The following is a 25,725-nucleotide window of genomic DNA, read 5'->3' as shown; positions in this document are numbered from 1 at the left end:
GCTAAGTACCCATTGATGCTCGTGGCTAAGTACCCGTTGATGCTCGAGGCTAAGTACCCGTTGATGCTCGAGGCTAAGTACCCGTTGATGCTCGAGGCTAAGTACCTGTTGATGCTCGAGCCTAAGTACCCGTTGATGCTCTAGGGTAAGTACCCGTTGATGCTCGAGGCTAAGTACCCGTTGATGCTCGAGGCTAAGTACCCGTTGATGCTCGAGGGTAAGTACCCGTTGATGCTCGAGGCTAAGTACCCGTTGATGCTCGGGGCTAAGTATCCGTTGATACTCGAGGCTAAGTACCCGTTGATGCTCGTGGCTAAGTATCCGTTGATGCTGAAGGCTAAGTACCCGTTGATGCTCGAGGCTAAATACCCGTTGATGATCGTGGCTAAGTATCCGTTGATGCTCAATGCAAAGTACCCGTTGATGCTCAAGGCTAAGTACCCGTTGATGCTCGTGGCTAAGTACCCATTGATGCTCGTGGCTAAGTACCCGTTGATGCTCGAGGATAAGTACCCGTTGATGCTCGTGGCAAAGTACCCGTTAATGTTCGAGGCTAAGTGCCCGTTGATGCTCGAGGCTAAGTACCCGTTGTTGCTCGGGGCTAAGAACTCTTTGATGGTCGGGGCTAAGTACCCGTTGATGCTCAAGGCTAAGTACCCGTCAATGCTCGTGGCAAAGTACCCGTTGATGGTCGAGGCTAAGTACCCGTTGATGCTCGAGGCTAAGTACCCGTTGATGCTCGGGGCTAAGAACTCGTTGATGCTCGAGGCTAAGTACCCGTTGATGCTCGAGGCTAAGTACCTGTTGATGCTCGAGGCTAAGTACCTGTTGATGCTCGACGCTAAGTACCCGTTGATGCTCGTGGCTAAATACCAGTTGATGCTCGAGGCTAAATACCCGTTGATGCTCGAGGCTAAATAACCGTTGGTGCTCGTTGCTAAGTACCCGTTGATGCTCGAGGCTAAGTACCCGTTGATGCTCGAGGCTAAGTACCCGTTGATGCTCGGGGCTAAGAACCCGTTGATGGTCATGGCTAAGTACCCGTTGATGCTCGTGGCTAAGTACCCGTTGATGCTCGTGGCTAAGTACCCGTTGATGCTCGAGGCTAAGTACCCGTTGATGCTCGAGGCTAAGTACCTGTTGATGCTCGAGGCTAAGTACCCGTTGATGCTCGACGCTAAGTACCCGTTGATGCTCGTGGCTAAATACCTGTTGATGCTCGAGGCTAAATACCCGTTGATGCTCCAGGCTAAATTACCGTTGATGCTCGTGGCTAAGTACCCGTTGATGCTCGAGGCTAAGTACCCATTGATGCTCGTGGACAAGTACCCGTTGATGCTCGGGGTTAAATACCCGTTGATGCTCGTGGACAAGTACCCGTTGATGCTCAAGGCTATGTACCCGTTGATGATCGAGGCTAAATACCCGTTGATACTCGTGCCTAAGTACCCGTTGATGTTCGTGGCTAAGTACCCGTTGATGCTCTAGGCTAAGTACCCGTTGGTGCTCGAGGCAAAGTACCCGTTGATGCTCGTGGCTAAGTACCCGTTGATGCTCAAGGCTATGTACTCGTTGATGATCGAGGCTAAATACCCGTTGATGCTCGTGCCTAAGTACCCGTTGATGCTCTAGGGTAAGTACCCTTTGATGCTCGATGCTAAGTACCCGTTGATGCTCGAGGCTAAGTACCCGTTGATGCTCGAGGCTAAATACCCGTTGATGCTCAAGGCTAAATTCCCGTTGATGCTCGTGGCTAAGTTTCCGTTGATGCTCGTGGCTAAATACCCGTTGATGCTCGTGGTTAAATACCCGTTGATGCTCGAGGCTAAATGCCCGTTGATGCTCGTGGCTAAATAGCCGTTGATGCTCGTGGCTAAGTACCCGTTGATGCTCGAGGCTAAATACCCGTTGATGCTCATATCTAAGTACTCGTTGATGCTCGTGGCTAAGTACCAGTTGTTGCTCATGGCTAAGTACCCGTTGATGCTCGTGGCTAAGTACCCGTTGATGCACGGGGCTAAATACCCGTTGATGCTCGTGGCAAAGTACCTGTTGATGCTCGTGGCTAAATACCCGTTGCTGCTCAAGGCTATGTACCCGTTGATGATCGAGGCTAAATACCCGTTGATGCTCGTGGCTAAGTACCCGTTGATGCTCAAGGCTATGTACCCGTTGATGATCGAGGCTAAATACCCGTTGATGCTCGTGCCTAAGTACCCGTTGATGCTCGTGGCTAAGCACCCGTTGATGCTCTAGGCTAAGTACCCGTTGAGCTCGAGGCTAAATACCCGTTGATGCTCGAGGCTAAGTACCCGTTGATGCTCGTGGCTAAGTAACCGTTGATGCTCAAGGCTATGTACCCGTTGATGATCGAGGCTAAATACCCGTTGATGCTCGTGCCTAAGTACCCGTTGATGCTCGTGGCTAAGTACCCGTTGATGCTCTAGGCTAAGTACCCGTTGATGCTCGAGGCTAAGTACCCGTTGATGCTCGTGGCTAAGTAACCGTTGATGCTCAAGGCTATGTACCCGTTGATGATCGAGGCTAAATACCCGTTGATGCTCGTGCCTAAGTACCCGTTGATGCTCGTGGCTAAGTACCCGTTGATGCTCTAGGCTAAGTACCCGTTGATGCTCGAGGCTAAGTACCCGTTGATGCTCGTGGCTAAGAACCCGTTGATGCTGAATGCTATGTACCCGTTGATGATTGAGGCTAAATACCCGTTGATGTTCGTGCCTAAGTACCCGTTGATGCTCTAGGCTAAGTACCCGTTGATGCTCGATGCTAAGTACCCGTTGATGCTCGGGGCTAAGTACCCGTTGATGCTCGAGGCTAAGTACCCATTGATGATCGGGGCTAAGAACCCGTTGATGGTTGGGGCTAAGTACCCGTTCATGGTCGTGCCTAAGTACCCGTTGATGCTCGAGGCTAAGTACCCGTTGATGCTCGAGGTTAAGTACCCGTTGATGCTCGATGCTAAGTTCCCGTTGATGCTCGTGGCTAAGTACCCATTGATGCTCGTGGCTAAGTACCCGTTGATGCTCGAGGCTAAGTACCCGTTGATGCTCCAGGCTAAGTACCCGTCAATGCTTGTGGCTACGTACCCATTGATGCTCGTGGCTAAGTACCCGTTGATGCTCGAGGCTAAGTACCCGTTGATGCTCGAGGTTAAGTACCCGTTGATGCTCGAGGCAAAGTACCCATCAATGCTCCTGGCAAAGTACCCATTGATGCTCGTAACTAAGTACCCGTTGATGCTCGAGGCTAAGTGCCCGTTGATGCTCGAGGCTAAGTACCCGTTGATGCTCGAGGCTAAGTACCCGTTGATGCTCGAGCCTAAGTACCCGTTGATGCTCTAGGGTAAGTACCCTTTGATGCTCGAGGCTAAGTACCCGTTGATGCTCGAGGTTAAGTACCCGTTGATGCTCTAGGGTAAGTACCCGTTGATGCTCGAGGCTAAGTACCCGCTGATGCTCGGGGCTAAGTATCCGTTGATACTCGAGGCTAAGTACCCGTTGATGCTCGTAGCTAAGTATCCGTTGATGCTCAAGGCTAAGTACCCGTTGATGCTCGAGGCTAAATACCCGTTGATGATCATGGCTAAGTATCCGTTGATGCTCAATGCAAAGTACCCGTTGATGCTCAAGGCTAAGTACCCGTTGATGCTCGTGGCTAAGTACCCATTGATGCTCGTTGCTAAGTACCCGTTGATGCTCGAGGCTAAGTACCCGTTGATGCTCGTGGCTAAGTACCCGTTAATGCTCGACGCTAAGTACCCGTTGATGCTCGAGGCTAAGTACCCGTTGATGCTCGGGGCTAAGAACTCGTTGATGGTCGGGGCTAAGTATCCGTTGATACTCGAGGCTAAGTACCCGTTGATGCTCAAGGCTAAGTACCCGTCAATGCTCGTGGCAAAGTACCCGTTGATGCTCGAGGCTAAGTACCCGTTGATGCTCGAGGCTAAGTACCCGTTGATGCTCGGGGCTAAGAACTCGTTGATGCTCGAGGCTAAGTACCCGTTGATGCTCGAGGCTAAGTACCTGTTGATGCTCGAGGCTAAGTACCCGTTGATGCTCGACGCTAAGTACCCGTTGATGCTCGTGGCTAAATACCCGTTGATTCCAGGCTAAATACCCGTTGATGCTCGAGGCTAAATAACCGTTGATGCTCGTGGCTAAGTACCCGTTGATGCTCGAGGCTAAGTACCCGTTGATGCTCGAGGCTAAGTACCCGTTGATGCTCGGGGCTAAGAACCCGTTGATGGTCATGGCTAAGTACCCGTTGATGCTCGTGGCTAAGTACCCGTTGATGCTCGTGGCTAAGTACCCGTTGATGCTCAAGGCTAAGTACCCGTTGATGCTCGACGCTAAGTACCCGTTGATGCTCGTGGCTAAATACCTGTTGATGCTCGAGGCTAAATACCCGTTGATGCTCGAGGCTAAATAACCGTTGATGCTCGTGGCTAAGTACCCGTTGATGCTCGAGGCTAAGTACCCATTGATGCTCGTGGACAAGTAACCGTTGATGCTCGGGGTTAAATACCTGTTGATGCTCGTGGACAAGTACCCGTTGATGCTCGTGGCTAAGTACCAGTTGATGCTCAAGGCTATGTACCCGTTGATGATCGAGGCTAAATACCCGTTGATGCTCGTGGCTAAGTACCCGTTGATGCTCAAGGCTATGAACCCGTTAATGATCGAGGCTAAATACCCGTTGATGCTCGTGCCTAAGTACCCGTTGATGCTCGTGGCTAAGTACCCGTTGATACTCTAGGCTAAGTACCCGTTAATGCTCGAGGCTACGTACCCGTTGATGCTCGTGGCTAAGTACCCGTTGATGCTCAAGGCTATGTACCCGTTGATGATCGAGGCTAAATACCCGTTGATGCTCGTGCCTAAGTACCCGTTGATGATCGAGGCTAAATACTCGTTGATGCTCGTGCCTAAGAACCCGTTGATGCTCTAGGCCTTATACCCGTTGATGCTCGGGGCTAAAAATCCGTTGATGGTCAGGTTAAGTACCCGTTGATGCTCGTGGCTAAGTACCCGTTGATGCTTGTGGCTAAGTACCCGTTGATGCTCGAGGCTAAGTACCCGTTGATGCTCGAGGCTAAGTACCCGTTGATGCTCGAGGCTAAGTACCCGTTGATGCTCGGGGCTAAGAACCCGTTGATGGTCGGGGCTAAGTACCCGTTGATGCTCGTGCCTAAGTACCCGTTGATGCTCGAGCCTAAGTACCCGTTGATGCTCGAGGCTAAGTACCCGTTGATGCTCGAGGCTAAGTACCCGTTGATGCTCGACGCTAAGTACCTGTTGATGCTCGTGGCTAAGTACCCATTGATGCTCGTGGCTAAGTACCCGTTGATGCTCGAGGCTAAGTACTCGTTGATGCTCCAGGCTAAGTACCTGTCAATGCTTGTGACTACGTACCCATTGATGCTCGTGGCTAAGTACCCGTTGATGCTCGAGGCTAAGTACCCGTTGATGCTCGAGGCTAAGTACCCGTTGATGCTCGAGGCTAAGTACCCGTTGATGCTCGAGGCTAAGTACCCGTTGATGCTCGGGGCTAAGAACCCGTTGATGGTCGGGGCTAAGTACCCGTTGATGCTCGTGCCTAAGTACCCGTTGATGCTCGAGCCTAAGTACCCGTTGATGCTCGAGGCTAAGTACCCGTTGATGCTCGAGGCTAAGTACCCGTTGATGCTCGACGCTAAGTACCTGTTGATGCTCGTGGCTAAGTACCCATTGATGCTCGTGGCTAAGTACCCGTTGATGCTCGAGGCTAAGTACCCGTTGATGCTCCAGGCTAAGTACCTGTCAATGCTTGTGACTACGTACCCATTGATGCTCGTGGCTAAGTACCCGTTGATGCTCGAGGCTAAGTACCCGTTGATGCTCGAGGCTAAGTACCCGTTGATACTCGAGGCAAAGTACCCATCAATGCTCGTGGCTAAGTACCCATTGATGCTCGTGGCTAAGTACCCGTTGATGCTCGAGGCTAAGTACCCGTTGATGCTCGAGGTTAAGTACCCGTTGATGCTCGAGGCTAAGTACCTGTTGATGCTCGAGCCTAAGTACCCGTTGATGCTCTAGGGTAAGTACCCGTTGATGCTCGAGGCTAAGTACCCGTTGATGCTCGAGGCTAAGTACCCGTTGATGCTCGAGGCTAAGTACCCGTTGATGCTCTAGGGTAAGTACCCGTTGATGCTCGAGGCTAAGTACCCGTTGATGCTCGGGGCTAAGTATCCGTTGATACTCGAGGCTAAGTACCCGTTGATGCTCGTGGCTAAGTATCCGTTGATGCTCAAGGCTAAGTACCCGTTGATGCTCGAGGCTAAATACCCGTTGATGATCGTGGCTAAGTATCCGTTGATGCTCAATGCAAAGTACCCGTTGATGCTCAAGGCTAAGTACCCGTTGATGCTCGTGGCTAAGTACCCATTGATGCTCGTGGCTAAGTACCCGTTGATGCTCGAGGCTAAGTACCCGTTGATGCTCGTGGCAAAGTACCCGTTAATGTTCGAGGCTAAGTACCCGTTGATGCTCGAGGCTAAGTACCCGTTGATGCTCGGGGCTAAGAACTCGTTGATGGTCGGGGCTAAGTACCCGTTGATGCTCATGGCTAAGTACCCGTCAATGCTCGTGGCAAAGTACCCGTTGATGGTCGAGGCTAAGTACCCGTTGATGCTCGAGGCTAAGTACCCGTTGATGCTCGGGGCTAAGAACCCGTTGATGGTCATGGCTAAGTACCCGTTGACGCTCGAGGCTAAGTACCCGTTGATGCTCGTGGCTAAGTACCCGTTGATGCTCGAGGCTAAGTACCCGTTGATGCTCGAGGCTAAGTACCTGTTGATGCTCGAGGCTAAGTACCCGTTGATGCTCGACGCTAAGTACCCGTTGATGCTCGTGGCTAAATACCTGTTGATGCTCGAGGCTAAATACCCGTTGATGCTCCAGGCTAAATAACCGTTGATGCTCGTGGCTAAGTACCCGTTGATGCTCGAGGCTAAGTACCCATTGATGCTCGTGGACAAGTACCCGTTGATGCTCGGGGTTAAATACCCGTTGATGCTCGTGGACAAGTACCCGTTGATGCTCGTGGCTTAGTACCCATTGATGCTCAAGGCTATGTACCCGTTGATGATCGAGGCTAAATACCCGTTGATGCTCGTGGCTAAGTACCCGTTGATGCTCAAGGCTATGTACCCGTTGATGATCGAGGCTAAATACCCGTTGATGTTCGTGCCTATGTACCCGTTGATGATCGAGGCTAAATACCCGTTGATGCTCGTGCCTAAGTACCCGTTGATAATCGAGGCTAAATACCCGTTGATGCTCGTGCCTAAGTAACCGTTGATGCTCTAGGCTAAGTAACCGTTGATGCTCAAGGCTATGTACCCGTTGATGATCGAGGCTAAATACCCGTTGATGCTCGTGCCTAAGTACCCGTTGATGCTCGTGGCTAAGTACCCGTTGATGCTCTAGGCTAAGTACCCGTTGATGCTCGAGGCTAAGTACCCGTTGATGCTCGTGGCTAAGTAACCGTTGATGCTCAAGGCTATGTACCCGTTGATGATCGAGGCTAAATACCCGTTGATGCTCGTGCCTAAGTACCCGTTGATGCTCGTGGCTAAGTACCCGTTGATGCTCTAGGCTAAGTACCCGTTGATGCTCGAGGCTAAGTACCCGTTGATGCTCGTGGCTAAGAACCCGTTGATGCTGAATGCTATGTACCCGTTGATGATTGAGGCTAAATACCCGTTGATGTTCGTGCCTAAGTACCCGTTGATGCTCTAGGCTAAGTACCCGTTGATGCTCGATGCTAAGTACCCGTTGATGCTCGGGGCTAAGTACCCGTTGATGCTCGAGGCTAAGTACCCATTGATGATCGGGGCTAAGAACCCGTTGATGGTTGGGGCTAAGTACCCGTTCATGGTCGTGCCTAAGTACCCGTTGATGCTCGAGGCTAAGTACCCGTTGATGCTCGAGGTTAAGTACCCGTTGATGCTCGATGCTAAGTACCCGTTGATGCTCGTGGCTAAGTACCCATTGATGCTCGTGGCTAAGTACCCGTTGATGCTCGAGGCTAAGTACCCGTTGATGCTCCAGGCTAAGTACCCGTCAATGCTTGTGGCTACGTACCCATTGATGCTCGTGGCTAAGTACCCGTTGATGCTCGAGGCTAAGTACCCGTTGATGCTCGAGGTTAAGTACCCGTTGATGCTCGAGGCAAAGTACCCATCAATGCTCCTGGCAAAGTACCCATTGATGCTCGTAACTAAGTACCCGTTGATGCTCGAGGCTAAGTACCCGTTGATGCTCGAGGCTAAGTACCCGTTGATGCTCGAGGCTAAGTACCCGTTGATGCTCGAGCCTAAGTACCCGTTGATGCTCTAGGGTAAGTACCCTTTGATGCTCGAGGCTAAGTACCCGTTGATGCTCGAGGTTAAGTACACGTTGATGCTCTAGGGTAAGTACCCGTTGATGCTCGAGGCTAAGTACCCGCTGATGCTCGGGGCTAAGTATCCGTTGATACTCGAGGCTAAGTACCCGTTGATGCTCGTAGCTAAGTATCCGTTGATGCTCAAGGCTAAGTACCCGTTGATGCTCGTTGCTAAATACCCGTTGATGATCATGGCTAAGTATCCGTTGATGCTCAATGCAAAGTACCCGTTGATGCTCAAGGCTAAGTACCCGTTGATGCTCGTGGCTAAGTACCCATTGATGCTCGTTGCTAAGTACCCGTTGATGCTCGAGGCTAAGTACCCGTTGATGCTCGTGGCTAAGTACCCGTTAATGCTCGACGCTAAGTACCCGTTGATGCTCGAGGCTAAGTACCCGTTGATGCTCGGGGCTAAGAACTCGTTGATGGTCGGGGCTAAGTATCCGTTGATACTCGAGGCTAAGTACCCGTTGATGCTCAAGGCTAAGTACCCGTCAATGCTCGTGGCAAAGTACCCGTTGATGCTCGAGGCTAAGTACCCGTTGATGCTCGAGGCTAAGTACCCGTTGATGCTCGGGGCTAAGAACTCGTTGATGCTCGAGGCTAAGTACCCGTTGATGCTCGAGGCTAAGTACCTGTTGATGCTCGAGGCTAAGTACCCGTTGATGCTCGACGCTAAGTACCCGTTGATGCTCGTGGCTAAATACCCGTTGATTCCAGGCTAAATACCCGTTGATGCTCGAGGCTAAATAACCGTTGATGCTCGTGGCTAAGTACCCGTTGATGCTCGAGGCTAAGTACCCGTTGATGCTCGAGGCTAAGTACCCGTTGATGCTCGGGGCTAAGAACCCGTTGATGGTCATGGCTAAGTACCCGTTGATGCTCGTGGCTAAGTACCCGTTGATGCTCGTGGCTAAGTACCCGTTGATGCTCAAGGCTAAGTACCCGTTGATGCTCGACGCTAAGTACCCGTTGATGCTCGTGGCTAAATACCTGTTGATGCTCGAGGCTAAATACCCGTTGATGCTCGAGGCTAAATAACCGTTGATGCTCGTGGCTAAGTACCCGTTGATGCTCGAGGCTAAGTACCCATTGATGCTCGTGGACAAGTACCCGTTGATGCTCGGGGTTAAATACCTGTTGATGCTCGTGGACAAGTACCCGTTGATGCTCGTGGCTAAGTACCAGTTGATGCTCAAGGCTATGTACCCGTTGATGATCGAGGCTAAATACCCGTTGATGCTCGTGGCTAAGTACCCGTTGATGCTCAAGGCTATGAACCCGTTGATGATCGAGGCTAAATACCCGTTGATGCTCGTGCCTAAGTACCCGTTGATGCTCGTGGCTAAGTACCCGTTGATACTCTAGGCTAAGTACCCGTTAATGCTCGAGGCTACGTACCCGTTGATGCTCGTGGCTAAGTACCCGTTGATGCTCAAGGCTATGTACCCGTTGATGATCGAGGCTAAATACCCGTTGATGCTCGTGCCTAAGTACCCGTTGATGATCGAGGCTAAATACTCGTTGATGCTCGTGCCTAAGAACCCGTTGATGCTCTAGGCCTTATACCCGTTGATGCTCGGGGCTAAAAATCCGTTGATGGTCAGGTTAAGTACCCGTTGATGCTCGTGGCTAAGTACCCGTTGATGCTTGTGGCTAAGTACCCGTTGATGCTCGAGGCTAAGTACCCGTTGATGCTCGAGGCTAAGTACCCGTTGATGCTCGAGGCTAAGTACCCGTTGATGCTCGGGGCTAAGAACCCGTTGATGGTCGGGGCTAAGTACCCGTTGATGCTCGTGCCTAAGTACCCGTTGATGCTCGAGCCTAAGTACCCGTTGATGCTCGAGGCTAAGTACCCGTTGATGCTCGAGGCTAAGTACCCGTTGATGCTCGACGCTAAGTACCTGTTGATGCTCGTGGCTAAGTACCCATTGATGCTCGTGGCTAAGTACCCGTTGATGCTCGAGGCTAAGTACCCGTTGATGCTCCAGGCTAAGTACCTGTCAATGCTTGTGACTACGTACCCATTGATGCTCGTGGCTAAGTACCCGTTGATGCTCGAGGCTAAGTACCCGTTGATGCTCGAGGCTAAGTACCCGTTGATGCTCGAGGCTAAGTACCCGTTGATGCTCGAGGCTAAGTACCCGTTGATGCTCGGGGCTAAGAACCCGTTGATGGTCGGGGCTAAGTACCCGTTGATGCTCGTGCCTAAGTACCCGTTGATGCTCGAGCCTAAGTACCCGTTGATGCTCGAGGCTAAGTACCCGTTGATGCTCGAGGCTAAGTACCCGTTGATGCTCGACGCTAAGTACCTGTTGATGCTCGTGGCTAAGTACCCATTGATGCTCGTGGCTAAGTACCCGTTGATGCTCGAGGCTAAGTACCCGTTGATGCTCCAGGCTAAGTACCTGTCAATGCTTGTGACTACGTACCCATTGATGCTCGTGGCTAAGTACCCGTTGATGCTCGAGGCTAAGTACCCGTTGATGCTCGAGGCTAAGTACCCGTTGATACTCGAGGCAAAGTACCCATCAATGCTCGTGGCTAAGTACCCATTGATGCTCGTGGCTAAGTACCCGTTGATGCTCGAGGCTAAGTACCCGTTGATGCTCGAGGCTAAGTACCCGTTGATGCTCGAGGCTAAGTACCTGTTGATGCTCGAGCCTAAGTACCCGTTGATGCTCTAGGGTAAGTACCCGTTGATGCTCGAGGCTAAGTACCCGTTGATGCTCGAGGCTAAGTACCCGTTGATGCTCGAGGCTAAGTACCCGTTGATGCTCTAGGGTAAGTACCCGTTGATGCTCGAGGCTAAGTACCCGTTGATGCTCGGGGCTAAGTATCCGTTGATACTCGAGGCTAAGTACCCGTTGATGCTCGTGGCTAAGTATCCGTTGATGCTCAAGGCTAAGTACCCGTTGATGCTCGAGGCTAAATACCCGTTGATGATCGTGGCTAAGTATCCGTTGATGCTCAATGCAAAGTACCCGTTGATGCTCAAGGCTAAGTACCCGTTGATGCTCGAGGCTAAGTACCCGTTGATGCTCGTGGCAAAGTACCCGTTAATGTTCGAGGCTAAGTACCCGTTGATGCTCGAGGCTAAGTACCCGTTGATGCTCGGGGCTAAGAACTCGTTGATGGTCGGGGCTAAGTACCCGTTGATGCTCATGGCTAAGTACCCGTCAATGCTCGTGGCAAAGTACCCGTTGATGGTCGAGGCTAAGTACCCGTTGATGCTCGAGGCTAAGTACCCGTTGATGCTCGGGGCTAAGAACCCGTTGATGGTCATGGCTAAGTACCCGTTGACGCTCGAGGCTAAGTACCCGTTGATGCTCGTGGCTAAGTACCCGTTGATGCTCGAGGCTAAGTACCCGTTGATGCTCGAGGCTAAGTACCTGTTGATGCTCGAGGCTAAGTACCCGTTGATGCTCGACGCTAAGTACCCGTTGATGCTCGTGGCTAAATACCTGTTGATGCTCGAGGCTAAATACCCGTTGATGCTCCAGGCTAAATAACCGTTGATGCTCGTGGCTAAGTACCCGTTGATGCTCGAGGCTAAGTACCCATTGATGCTCGTGGACAAGTACCCGTTGATGCTCGGGGTTAAATACCCGTTGATGCTCGTGGACAAGTACCCGTTGATGCTCGTGGCTTAGTACCCATTGATGCTCAAGGCTATGTACCCGTTGATGATCGAGGCTAAATACCCGTTGATGCTCGTGGCTAAGTACCCGTTGATGCTCAAGGCTATGTACCCGTTGATGATCGAGGCTAAATACCCGTTGATGTTCGTGCCTATGTACCCGTTGATGATCGAGGCTAAATACCCGTTGATGCTCGTGCCTAAGTACCCGTTGATAATCGAGGCTAAATACCCGTTGATGCTCGTGCCTAAGTAACCGTTGATGCTCTAGGCTAAATACCCGTTGATGCTCGGGGCTAAGAACCCGTTGATGGTCAGGCTAAGTACCCGTTGATGCTCGTGGCTAAGTACCCGTTGATGCTTGTGACTAAGTACCCGTTGATGCTCGAGGCTAAGTACCCGTTGATGCTCGAGGCTAAGTACCCGTTGATGCTCGAGGCTAAGTACCCGTTGATGCTCGGGGCTAAGAACCCGTTGATGGTCGGGGCTAAGTACCCGTTGATGCTCGTGCCTAAGTACCCGTTGATGCTCGTGGCTAAGTACCCGTTGATGCTCGAGCCTAAGTACCCGTTGATGCTCGAGGCTAAGTACCCGTTGATGCTCGAGGCTAAGTACCCGTTGATGCTCGACGCTAAGTACCTGTTGATGCTCGTGGCTAAGTACCCATTGATGCTCGTGGCTAAGTACCCGTTGATGCTCCAGGCTAAGTATCCGTCAATGCTTGTGGCTACGTACCCATTGATGCTCGTGGCTAAGTACCCGTTGATGCTCGAGGCTAAGTACCCGTTGATGCTCGAGGTTAAGTACCCGTTGATGCTCGAGGCAAAGTACCCATCAATGCTCGTGGCAAAGTACCCATTGATGCTCGTGGCTAAGTACCCGTTGATGCTCGAGGCTAAGTACCCGTTGATGCTCGAGGCTAAGTACCCGTTGATGCTCGAGGCTAAGTACCCGTTGATGCTCGAGGCTAAGTACCCGTTGATGCTCGAGGCTAAGTACCCATTGATGCTCTAGGGTAAGTACCCGTTGATGCTCGAGGCTAAGTACCCGTTGATGCTCGGGGCTAAGTATCCGTTGATACTCGAGGCTAAGTACCAGTTGATGCTCGTGGCTAAGTATCCGTTGATGCTCAAGGCTAAGTACCCGTTGATGCTCGAGGCTAAATACCCGTTGATGATCGTGGCTAAGTATCCGTTGATGCTCAATGCAAAGTACCCGTTGATGCTCAAGGCTAAGTACCCGTTGATGCTCGTGGCTAAGTACCCATTGATGCTCGTGGCTAAGTACCCGTTGATGCTCGAGGCTAAGTACCCGTTGATGCTCGTGGCAGAGTACCCGTTAATGCTCGACGCTAAGTACCCGTTGATGCTCGAGGCTAAGTACCCGTTGATGCTCGGGGCTAAGAACTCGTTGATGGTCGGGGCTAAGTATCCGTTGATGCTCGAGGCTAAGTACCCGTTGATGCTCAAGGCTAAGTACCCGTCAATGCTCGTGGCAAAGTACCCGTTGATGCTCGAGGCTAAGTACCCGTTGATGCTCGAGGCTAAGTACCCGTTGATGCTCGGGGCTAAGAACTCGTTGATGCTCGAGGCTTAGTACCCGTTGATGCTCGAGGCTAAGTACCTGTTGATGCTCGAGGCTAAGTACCCGTTGATGCTCGACGCTAAGTACCCGTTGATGCTCGTGGCTAAATACCCGTTGATTCCAGGCTAAATACTCGTTGATGCTCGAGGCTAAATAACCGTTGATGCTCGTGGCTAAGTACCCGTTGATGCTCGAGGCTAAGTACCCGTTGATGCTCGAGGCTAAGTACCCGTTGATGCTCGGGGCTAAGAACCCGTTGATGGTCTGGCTAAGTACCCGTTGATGCTCGTGGCTAAGTACCCGTTGATGCTCGTGGCTAAGTACCCGTTGATGCTCGAGGCTAAGTACCCGTTGATGCTCGATGCTAAGTACCTGTTGATGCTCGAGGCTAAGTACCCGTTGATGCTCGACGCTAAGTACCCGTTGATGCTCGTGGCTAAATACCTGTTGATGCTCGAGGCTAAATACCCGTTGATGCTCGAGGCTAAATAACCGTTGATGCTCGTGGCTAAGTACCCGTTGATGCTCGAGGCTAAGTACCCATTGATGCTCGTGGACAAGTACCCGTTGATGCTCGGGGTTAAATACCTGTTGATGCTCGTGGACAAGTACCCGTTGATGCTCGTGGCTAAGTACCAGTTGATGCTCAAGGCTATGTACCCGTTGATGATCGAGGCTAAATACCCGTTGATGCTCGTGGCTAAGTACCCGTTGATGCTCAAGGCTATGAACCCGTTGATGATCGAGGCTAAATACCCGTTGATGCTCGTGTCTAAGTACCCGTTGATGCTCGTAGCTAAGTACCCGTTGATACTCTAGGCTAAGTACCCGTTAATGCTCGAGGCTACGTACCCGTTGATGCTCGTGGCTAAGTACCCGTTGATGCTCAAGGCTATGTACCCGTTGATGATCGAGGCTAAATACCCGTTGATGTTCGTGCCTATGTACCCGTTGATGATCGAGGCTAAATACCCGTTGATGCTCGTGCCTAAGTACCCGTTGATAATCGAGGCTAAATACCCGTTGATGCTCGTGCCTAAGTAACCGTTGATGCTCTAGGCTAAATACCCGTTGATGCTCGGGGCTAAGAACCCGTTGATGGTCAGGCTAAGTACCCGTTGATGCTCGTGGCTAAGTACCCGTTGATGCTTGTGGCTAAGTACACGTTGATGCTCGAGGCTAAGTACCCGTTGATGCTCGAGGCTAAGTACCCATTGATGCTCGAGGCTAAGAACCCGTTGATGCTCGGGGCTAAGAACCCGTTGATGGTCGGGGCTAAGTACCCGTTGATGCTCGTGCCTAAGTACCCGTTGATGCTCGTGGCTAAGTACCCGTTGATGATCGAGCCTAAGTACCCGTTGATGCTCGAGGCTAAGTACCCGTTGATGCTCGAGGCTAAGTACCCGTTGATGCTCGACGCTAAGTACCTGTTGATGCTCGTGGCTAAGTACCCATTGATGCTCGTGGCTAAGTACCCGTTGATGCTCCAGGCTAAGTATCCGTCAATGCTTGTGGCTACGTACCCATTGATGCTCGTGGCTAAGTACCCGTTGATGCTCGAGGCTAAGTACCCGTTGATGCTCGAGGTTAAGTACCCGTTGATGCTCGAGGCAAAGTACCCATCAATGCTCGTGGCAAAGTACCCATTGATGCTCGTGGCTAATTACCCGTTGATGCTCGAGGCTAAGTACCCGTTGATGCTCGAGGCTAAGTACCCGTTGATGCTCGAGGCTAAGTACCCGTTGATGCTCGAGCCTAAGTACCCGTTGATGCTCTAGGGTAAGTACCCTTTGATGCTCGAGGCTAAGTACCCGTTGATGCTCGAGGCTAAGTACCCGTTGATGCTCTAGGGTAAGTACCCGTTGATGCTCGAGGCTAAGTACCCGTTGATGCTCGGGGCTAAGTATCCGTTGATACTCGAGGCTAAGTACCAGTTGATGCTCGTGGCTAAGTATCCGTTGATGCTCAAGGCTAAGTACCCGTTGATGCTCGAGGCTAAATACCCGTTGATGATCGTGGCTAAGTACCCGTTGATGCTCAAGGCTAAGTACCCGTTGATGCTCGTGGCTAAGTACCCATTGATGCTCGTGGCTAAGTACCCGTTGATGCTCGAGGCTAAGTACCCGTTGATGCTCGTGGCAGAGTACCCGTTAATGCTCGACGCTAAGTACCCGTTGATGCTCGAGGCTAAGTACCCGTTGATGCTCGGGGCTAAGAACTCGTTGATGGTCGGGGCTAAGTATCCGTTGATGCTCGAGGCTAAGTACCCGTTGATGCTCAAGGCTAAGTACCCGTCAATGCTCGTGGCAAAGTATCCGTTGATGCTCGAGGCTAAGTACCCGTTGATGCTCGAGGCTAAGTACCCGTTGATGCTCGGGGCTAAGAACTCGTTGATGCTCGAGGCTAAGTACCCGTTGATGCTCGAGGCTAAGTACCTGTTGATGCTCGAGGCTAAGTACCCGTTGATTCCAGGCTAAATACCCGTTGATGCTCGAGGCTAAATAACCGTTGATGCTCGTGGCTAAGTACCCGTTGATGCTCGAGGCTAAGTACCCGTTGATGCTCGAGGCTAAGTACCCGTTGATGCTCGGGGCTAAGAACCCGTTGATGGTCATGGCTAAGTACCCGTTGATGCTCGTGGCTAAGTACCCGTTGATGCTCGTGGCTAAGTACCCGTTGATGCTCGAGGCTAAGTACCCGTTGATGCTCGATGCTAAGTACCTGTTGATGCTCGAGGCTAAGTACCCGTTGATGCTCGACGCTAAGTACCCGTTGATGCTCGTGGCTAAATACCTGTTGATGCTCGAGGCTAAATACCCGTTGATGCTCGAGGCTAAATAACCGTTGATGCTCGTGGCTAAGTACCCGTTGATGCTCGAGGCTAAGTACCCATTGATGCTCGTGGACAAGTACCCGTTGATGCTCGGGGTTAAATACCCGTTGATGCTCGTGGACAAGTACCCGTTGATGCTCGTGGATAAGTACCAGTTGATGCTCAAAGCTATGTACCCGTTGATGATCGAGGCTAAATACCCGTTGATGCTCGTGGCTAAGTACCCGTTGATGCTCAAGGCTATGAACCCGTTGATGATCGAGGCTAAATACCCGTTGATGCTCGTGCCTAAGTACCCGTTGATGCTCGTAGCTAAGTACCCGTTGATACTCTAGGCTAAGTACCCGTTATTGCTCGAGGCTACGTACCCGTTGATGCTCAAGGCTATGTACCCGTTGATGATCGAGGCTAACTACCCGTTGATGCTCGTGCCTAAGTACCCGTTGATGATCGAGGCTAAATACTCGTTGATGCTCGTGCCTAAGTACCCGTTGATGCTCTAGGCCTTATACCCGTTGATTCTCGGGGCTAAAAATCCGTTGATGGTCAGGTTAAGTACCCGTTGATGCTCGTGGCTAAGTACCCGTTGATGCTTGTGGCTAATTACCCGTTGATGCTCGAGGCTAAGTACCCGTTGATGCTCGAGGCTAAGTACCCGTTGATGCTCGAGGCTAAGTACCCGTTGATGCTCGAGGCTAAGTACCCGTTGATGCTCGGGGCTAAGAACCCGTTGATGGTCGGGGCTAAGTACCCGTTGATGCTCGTGCCTAAGTACCCGTTGATGCTCGAGCCTAAGTACCCGTTGATGCTCGAGGCTAAGTACCCGTTGATGCTCGAGGCTAAGTACCCGTTGATGCTCGACGCTAAGTACCTGTTGATGCTCGTGGCTAAGTACCCATTGATGCTCGTGGCTAAGTACCCGTTGATGCTCGAGGCTAAGTACCCGTTGATGCTCCAGGCTAAGTACCTGTCAATGCTTGTGACTACGTACCCATTGATGCTCGTGGCTAAGTACCCGTTGATGCTCGAGGCTAAGTACCCGTTGATGCTCGAGGCTAAGTACCCGTTGATACTCGAGGCAAAGTACCCATCAATGCTCGTGGCTAAGTACCCATTGATGCTCGTGGCTAAGTACCCGTTGATGCTCGAGGCTAAGTACCCGTTGATGCTCGAGGCTAAGTACCCGTTGATGCTCGAGGCTAAGTACCTGTTGATGCTCGAGCCTAAGTACCCGTTGATGCTCTAGGGTAAGTACCCGTTGATGCTCGAGGCTAAGTACCCGTTGATGCTCGAGGCTAAGTACCCGTTGATGCTCGAGGCTAAGTACCCGTTGATGCTCTAGGGTAAGTACCCGTTGATGCTCGAGGCTAAGTACCCGTTGATGCTCGGGGCTAAGTATCCGTTGATACTCGAGGCTAAGTACCCGTTGATGCTCGTGGCTAAGTATCCGTTGATGCTCAAGGCTAAGTACCCGTTGATGCTCGAGGCTAAATACCCGTTGATGATCGTGGCTAAGTATCCGTTGATGCTCAATGCAAAGTACCCGTTGATGCTCAAGGCTAAGTACCCGTTGATGCTCGAGGCTAAGTACCCGTTGATGCTCGTGGCAAAGTACCCGTTAATGTTCGAGGCTAAGTACCCGTTGATGATCGAGGCTAAGTAACCGTTGATGCTCGGGGCTAAGAACTCGTTGATGGTCGGGGCTAAGTACCCGTTGATGCTCATGGCTAAGTACCCGTCAATGCTCGTGGCAAAGTACCCGTTGATGGTCGAGGCTAAGTACCCGTTGATGCTCGAGGCTAAGTACCCGTTGATGCTCGGGGCTAAGAACCCGTTGATGGTCATGGCTAAGTACCCGTTGACGCTCGAGGCTAAGTACCCGTTGATGCTCGTGGCTAAGTACCCGTTGATGCTCGAGGCTAAGTACCCGTTGATGCTCGAGGCTAAGTACCTGTTGATGCTCGAGGCTAAGTACCCGTTGATGCTCGACGCTAAGTACCCGTTGATGCTCGTGGCTAAATACCTGTTGATGCTCGAGGCTAAATACCCGTTGATGCTCCAGGCTAAATAACCGTTGATGCTCGTGGCTAAGTACCCGTTGATGCTCGAGGCTAAGTACCCATTGATGCTCGTGGACAAGTACCCGTTGATGCTCGGGGTTAAATACCCGTTGATGCTCGTGGACAAGTACCCGTTGATGCTCGTGGCTTAGTACCCATTGATGCTCAAGGCTATGTACCCGTTGATGATCGAGGCTAAATACCCGTTGATGCTCGTGGCTAAGTACCCGTTGATGCTCAAGGCTATGTACCCGTTGATGATCGAGGCTAAATACCCGTTGATGTTCGTGCCTATGTACCCGTTGATGATCGAGGCTAAATACCCGTTGATGCTCGTGCCTAAGTACCCGTTGATAATCGAGGCTAAATACCCGTTGATGCTCGTGCCTAAGTAACCGTTGATGCTCTAGGCTAAATACCCGTTGATGCTCGGGGCTAAGAACCCGTTGATGGTCAGGCTAAGTACCCGTTGATGCTCGTGGCTAAGTACCCGTTGATGCTTGTGACTAAGTACCCGTTGATGCTCGAGGCTAAGTACCCGTTGATGCTCGAGGCTAAGTACCCGTTGATGCTCGAGGCTAAGTACCCGTTGATGCTCGGGGCTAAGAACCCGTTGATGGTCGGGGCTAAGTACCCGTTGATGCTCGTGCCTAAGTACCCGTTGATGCTCGTGGCTAAGTACCCGTTGATGCTCGAGCCTAAGTACCCGTTGATGCTCGAGGCTAAGTACCCGTTGATGCTCGAGGCTAAGTACCCGTTGATGCTCGACGCTAAGTACCTGTTGATGCTCGTGGCTAAGTACCCATTGATGCTCGTGGCTAAGTACCCGTTGATGCTCCAGGCTAAGTATCCGTCAATGCTTGTGGCTACGTACCCATTGATGCTCGTGGCTAAGTACCCGTTGATGCTCGAGGCTAAGTACCCGTTGATGCTCGAGGTTAAGTACCCGTTGATGCTCGAGGCAAAGTACCCATCAATGCTCGTGGCAAAGTACCCATTGATGCTCGTGGCTAAGTACCCGTTGATGCTCGAGGCTAAGTACCCGTTGATGCTCGAGGCTAAGTACCCGTTGATGCTCGAGGCTAAGTACCCGTTGATGCTCGAGGCTAAGTACCCGTTGATGCTCGAGGCTAAGTACCCATTGATGCTCTAGGGTAAGTACCCGTTGATGCTCGAGGCTAAGTACCCGTTGATGCTCGGGGCTAAGTATCCGTTGATACTCGAGGCTAAGTACCAGTTGATGCTCGTGGCTAAGTATCCGTTGATGCTCAAGGCTAAGTACCCGTTGATGCTCGAGGCTAAATACCCGTTGATGATCGTGGCTAAGTATCCGTTGATGCTCAATGCAAAGTACCCGTTGATGCTCAAGGCTAAGTACCCATTGATGCTCGTGGCTAAGTACCCGTTGATGCTCGAGGCTAAGTACCCGTTGATGCTCGTGGCAGAGTACCCGTTAATGCTCGACGCTAAGTACCCGTTGATGCTCGAGGCTAAGTACCCGTTGATGCTCGGGGCTAAGAACTCGTTGATGGTCGGGGCTAAGTATCCGTTGATGCTCGAGGCTAAGTACCCGTTGATGCTCAAGGCTAAGTACCCGTCAATGCTCGTGGCAAAGTACCCGTTGATGCTCGAGGCTAAGTACCCGTTGATGCTCGAGGCTAAGTACCCGTTGATGCTCGGGGCTAAGAACTCGTTGATGCTCGAGGCTAAGTACCCGTTGATGCTCGAGGCTAAGTACCTGTTGATGCTCGAGGCTAAGTACCCGTTGATGCTCGACGCTAAGTACCCGTTGATGCTCGTGGCTAAATACCCGTTGATTCCAGGCTAAATACTCGTTGATGCTCGAGGCTAAATAACCGTTGATGCTCGTGGCTAAGTACCCGTTGATGCTCGAGGCTAAGTACCCGTTGATGCTCGAGGCTAAGTACCCGTTGATGCTCGGGGCTAAGAACCCGTTGATGGTCTGGCTAAGTACCCGTTGATGCTCGTGGCTAAGTACCCGTTGATGCTCGTGGCTAAGTACCCGTTGATGCTCGAGGCTAAGTACCCGTTGATGCTCGATGCTAAGTACCTGTTGATGCTCGAGGCTAAGTACCCGTTGATGCTCGACGCTAAGTACCCGTTGATGCTCGTGGCTAAATACCTGTTGATGCTCGAGGCTAAATACCCGTTGATGCTCGAGGCTAAATAACCGTTGATGCTCGTGGCTAAGTACCCGTTGATGCTCGAGGCTAAGTACCCATTGATGCTCGTGGACAAGTACCCGTTGATGCTCGGGGTTAAATACCTGTTGATGCTCGTGGACAAGTACCCGTTGATGCTCGTGGCTAAGTACCAGTTGATGCTCAAGGCTATGTACCCGTTGATGATTGAGGCTAAATACCCGTTGATGCTCGTGGCTAAGTACCCGTTGATGCTCAAGGCTATGAACCCGTTGATGATCGAGGCTAAATACCCGTTGATGCTCGTGTCTAAGTACCCGTTGATGCTCGTAGCTAAGTACCCGTTGATACTCTAGGCTAAGTACCCGTTAATGCTCGAGGCTACGTACCCGTTGATGCTCGTGGCTAAGTACCCGTTGATGCTCAAGGCTATGTACCCGTTGATGATCGAGGCTAAATACCCGTTGATGTTCGTGCCTATGTACCCGTTGATGATCGAGGCTAAATACCCGTTGATGCTCGTGCCTAAGTACCCGTTGATAATCGAGGCTAAATACCCGTTGATGCTCGTGCCTAAGTAACCGTTGATGCTCTAGGGTAAGTACCCTTTGATGCTCGAGGCTAAGTACCCGTTGATGCTCGAGGCTAAGTACCCGTTGATGCTCTAGGGTAAGTACCCGTTGATGCTCGAGGCTAAGTACCCGTTGATGCTCGGGGCTAAGTATCCGTTGATACTCGAGGCTAAGTACCAGTTGATGCTCGTGGCTAAGTATCCGTTGATGCTCAAGGCTAAGTACCCGTTGATGCTCGAGGCTAAATACCTGTTGATGATCGTGGCTAAGTATCCGTTGATGCTCAATGCAAAGTACCCGTTGATGCTCAAGGCTAAGTACCCGTTGATGCTCGTGGCTAAGTACCCATTGATGCTCGTGGCTAAGTACCCGTTGATGCTCGAGGCTAAGTACCCGTTGATGCTCGTGGCAGAGTACCCGTTAATGCTCGACGCTAAGTACCCGTTGATGCTCGAGGCTAAGTACCCGTTGATGCTCGGGGCTAAGAACTCGTTGATGGTCGGGGCTAAGTATCCGTTGATGCTCGAGGCTAAGTACCCGTTGATGCTCAAGGCTAAGTACCCGTCAATGCTCGTGGCAAAGTATCCGTTGATGCTCGAGGCTAAGTACCCGTTGATGCTCGAGGCTAAGTACCCGTTGATGCTCGGGGCTAAGAACTCGTTGATGCTCGAGGCTAAGTACCCGTTGATGCTCGAGGCTAAGTACCTGTTGATGCTCGAGGCTAAGTACCCGTTGATGCTCGACGCTAAGTACCCGTTGATGCTCGTGGCTAAATACCCGTTGATTCCAGGCTAAATACCCGTTGATGCTCGAGGCTAAATAACCGTTGATGCTCGTGGCTAAGTACCCGTTGATGCTCGAGGCTAAGTACCCGTTGATGCTCGAGGCTAAGTACCCGTTGATGCTCGGGGCTAAGAACCCGTTGATGGTCATGGCTAAGTACCCGTTGATGCTCGTGGCTAAGTACCCGTTGATGCTCGTGGCTAAGTACCCGTTGATGCTCGAGGCTAAGTACCCGTTGATGCTCGATGCTAAGTACCTGTTGATGCTCGAGGCTAAGTACCCGTTGATGCTCGACGCTAAGTACCCGTTGATGCTCGTGGCTAAATACCTGTTGATGCTCGAGGCTAAATACCCGTTGATGCTCGAGGCTAAATAACCGTTGATGCTCGTGGCTAAGTACCCGTTGATGCTCGAGGCTAAGTACCCATTGATGCTCGTGGACAAGTACCCGTTGATGCTCGGGGTTAAATACCCGTTGATGCTCGTGGACAAGTACCCGTTGATGCTCGTGGATAAGTACCAGTTGATGCTCAAAGCTATGTACCCGTTGATGATCGAGGCTAAATACCCGTTGATGCTCGTGGCTAAGTACCCGTTGATGCTCAAGGCTATGAACCCGTTGATGATCGAGGCTAAATACCCGTTGATGCTCGTGCCTAAGTACCCGTTGATGCTCGTAGCTAAGTACCCGTTGATACTCTAGGCTAAGTACCCGTTATTGCTCGAGGCTACGTACCCGTTGATGCTCAAGGCTATGTACCCGTTGATGATCGAGGCTAACTACCCGTTGATGCTCGTGCCTAAGTACCCGTTGATGATCGAGGCTAAATACTCGTTGATGCTCGTGCCTAAGTACCCGTTGATGCTCTAGGCCTTATACCCGTTGATTCTCGGGGCTAAAAATCCGTTGATGGTCAGGTTAAGTACCCGTTGATGCTCGTGGCTAAGTACCCGTTGATGCTTGTGGCTAAGTACCCGTTGATGCTCGAGGCTAAGTACCCGTTGATGCTCGAGGCTAAGTACCCGTTGATGCTCGAGGCTAAGTACCCGTTGATGCTCGGGGCTAAGAACCCGTTGATGGTCGAGGCTAAGTACCCGTTGATGCTTGTGCCTAAGTACTCGTTGATGCTCGTGGCTAAGTACCCGTTGATGCTCGAGCCTAAGTACCCGTTGATGCTCGAGGCTAAGTACCCGTTGATGCTCGAGGCTAAGTACCCGTTGATGCTCGACGCTAAGTACCTGTTGATGCTCGTGGCTAAGTACCCATTGATGCTCGTGGCTAAGTACCCGTTGATGCTCGAGGCTAAGTACCCGTTGATGCTCCAGGCTAAGTACCTGTCAATGCTTGTGGCTACGTACCCATTGATGCTCGTGGCTAAGTACCCGTTGATGCTCGAGGCTAAGTACCCGTTGATGTTCGAGGCTAAGTACCCGTTGATGCTGGAGGCAAAGTACCCATCAATGCTCGTGGCTAAGTACCCATTGATGCTCGTGGCTAAGTACCCGTTGATGCTCGAGGCTAAGTACCCGTTGATGCTCGAGGCTAAGTACCCGTTGATGCTCGAGGCTAAGTACCTGTTGATGCTCGAGCCTAAGTACCCGTTGATGCTCTAGGGTAAGGACCCGTTGATGCTCGAGGCTAAGTACCCGTTGATGCTCGAGGCTAAGTACCCGTTGATGCTCTAGGGTAAGTACCCGTTGATGCTCGAGGCTAAGTACCCGTTGATGCTCGGGGCTAAGTATCCGTTGATACTCGAGGCTAAGTACCCGTTGATGCTCGTGGCTAAGTATCCGTTGATGCTGAAGGCTAAGTACCCGTTGATGCTCGAGGCTAAATACCCGTTGATGATCGTGGCTAAGTATCCGTTGATGCTCAATGCAAAGTAACCGTTGATGCTCAAGGCTAAGTACCCGTTGATGCTCGTGGCTAAGTACCCATTGATGCTCGTGGCTAAGTACCCGTTGATGCTCGAGGCTAAGTACCCGTTGATGCTCGTGGCAAAGTACCCGTTAATGTTCGAGGCTAAGTACCCGTTGATGCTCGAGGCTAAGTACCCGTTGATGCTCGGGGCTAAGAACTCGTTGATGGTCGGGGCTAAGTACCCTTTGATGCTCAAGGCTAAGTACCCGTCAATGCTCGTGGCAAAGTACCCGTTGATGGTCGAGGCTAAGTACCCGTTGATGCTCGAGGCTAAGTACCCGTTGATGCTCGGGGCTAAGAACTCGTTGATGCTCGAGGCTAAGTACCCGTTGATGCTCGAGGCTAAGTACCTGTTGATGCTCGAGGCTAAGTACCTGTTGATGCTCGACGCTAAGTACCCGTTGATGCTCGTGGCTAAATACCCGTTGATGCTCGAGGCTAAATAACCGTTGGTGCTCGTTGCTAAGTACCCGTTGATGCTCGAGGCTAAGTACCCGTTAGTAGTAGGGTGTAAGCGCCACAGGCTCCTTTTTTTTTTGGGGAGAGGACCCCTGTGGAATGTAAGCGCCACAGGCTCCTTTTTTTTTTGGGGGAGAGGACCCCTGTGGAATGTAAGCGCCACAGGCTCCTTTTTTTTTTGGGGAGAGGACCCCTGTGGAATGTAAGCGCCAGCGGCTCCTTTTTTTTTCAGGCCAGAGGACCCCTGTGGGGTGTAAGCGCCAGCGGCTCCTTTTTTTTTTTCTGGGAAATATCGTGTCTGTGAGCCAGGGTTTTCAGGTAAATTTTTTGTCACAGATTTTAGAAGTAAGGATTTCTTATGATGAAAATAATTTCCGAGACTTAGAAGTTTGTTAAGGTTTCTTATGATGTAAATAATGTCATACGAGTTTGTTAAAAAGTTCTTATGGGAGAATTTTTTTTTTCAGAGTGCCTACCCATAATAAAACAGATATTTAGGCTGTATATGTTTAAGTTGGATTCTTACTTAGAAACTAGTATATCTGAATCATTTCACAGCCATCCCCTCCCTCACCTTTCCCTCCCCCTGCGTCTCCCACTCGTACCTCACTCCCCCCTCCCTCCCCCCTTACCTCGCAATCTGTCGCCTCACTTGTGTTTACTTTAGACGTCAGCCAGACACGGCCTTCAGGTCACCTCGGTAATCGTATCTTATCTTCTCCATAATAATATCTGGACCGTCCCTCTCTCTCTCTCTCCTCCTATTTCCTTACAGCTATTTTCAGAGTTTCAAATAGTCATAGAAGTTTATTTATATGTTTATGACCGAATTTGTAAAAGGACCATTTTCAGAGAATATTATCTTAGATGTTTTGTTAAGGAAAACAGACAACTTATCCATAACATTTAGTTTTATATCCATTTACGGCTATTTCATCTGTAAAGACCAAAATTGAACAGAGCCCAGTTTTAAGCTCATATTTCATCAGAGTCCAATTATCAACAGAAATTCGCCAGAGTCTACTTTGAGAGCAAAATTAGTCAGAGACAGTTTTAAGCTCATATTTCATCAGAGTCCAATTATCAACAGAAATTCGCCAGAGTCTACTTTGAGAGCAAAATTAGTCAGAGACAGTTTTAAGCTCATATTTCATCAGAGTCCAATTATCAACAGAAATTCGCCAGAGTCTACTTTGAGAGCAAAATTAGTCAGAGACAGTTTTAAGCTCATATTTCATCAGAGTCCAATTATCAACAGAAATTTGCCAG

At 51.0% G+C, this 25,725-nt stretch overlaps 3 protein-coding genes across 3 annotated transcripts; all 3 read right to left on the bottom strand.

The window, feature by feature from the left end:
* Positions 1 to 2,755: 2,755 nt before the first annotated feature.
* Positions 2,756 to 6,739, bottom strand: LOC138365015 (ice nucleation protein-like). Its single transcript, XM_069325111.1, has 2 exons — positions 6,198 to 6,739; positions 2,756 to 3,212 (listed from the first exon to the last, which is right to left on the bottom strand). Exons 1-2 carry the CDS (start codon positions 6,737 to 6,739, stop codon positions 2,756 to 2,758), a joined length of 999 nt encoding a protein of 332 aa, XP_069181212.1.
* Positions 6,740 to 11,221: 4,482 nt separating this feature from the next.
* LOC138365014 (ice nucleation protein-like) lies at positions 11,222 to 11,728 on the bottom strand. Its single transcript, XM_069325110.1, has one exon. The coding sequence runs from the start codon at positions 11,726 to 11,728 to the stop codon at positions 11,222 to 11,224; it is 507 nt and encodes a 168-aa protein (XP_069181211.1).
* Positions 11,729 to 17,837: 6,109 nt separating this feature from the next.
* Positions 17,838 to 18,344, bottom strand: LOC138365013 (ice nucleation protein-like). Its single transcript, XM_069325109.1, has one exon. The coding sequence runs from the start codon at positions 18,342 to 18,344 to the stop codon at positions 17,838 to 17,840; it is 507 nt and encodes a 168-aa protein (XP_069181210.1).
* Between the last annotated feature and the right edge of the window lie 7,381 nt (positions 18,345 to 25,725).

Source organism: Procambarus clarkii, chromosome 15 (genome assembly GCF_040958095.1).
Source record: "Procambarus clarkii isolate CNS0578487 chromosome 15, FALCON_Pclarkii_2.0, whole genome shotgun sequence".
Taxonomy (NCBI): Eukaryota; Metazoa; Arthropoda; class Malacostraca; order Decapoda; family Cambaridae; genus Procambarus; species Procambarus clarkii.
Note: the sequence above shows the minus strand (reverse complement) of the source record. Positions and strands in the feature narration are given on the sequence as shown.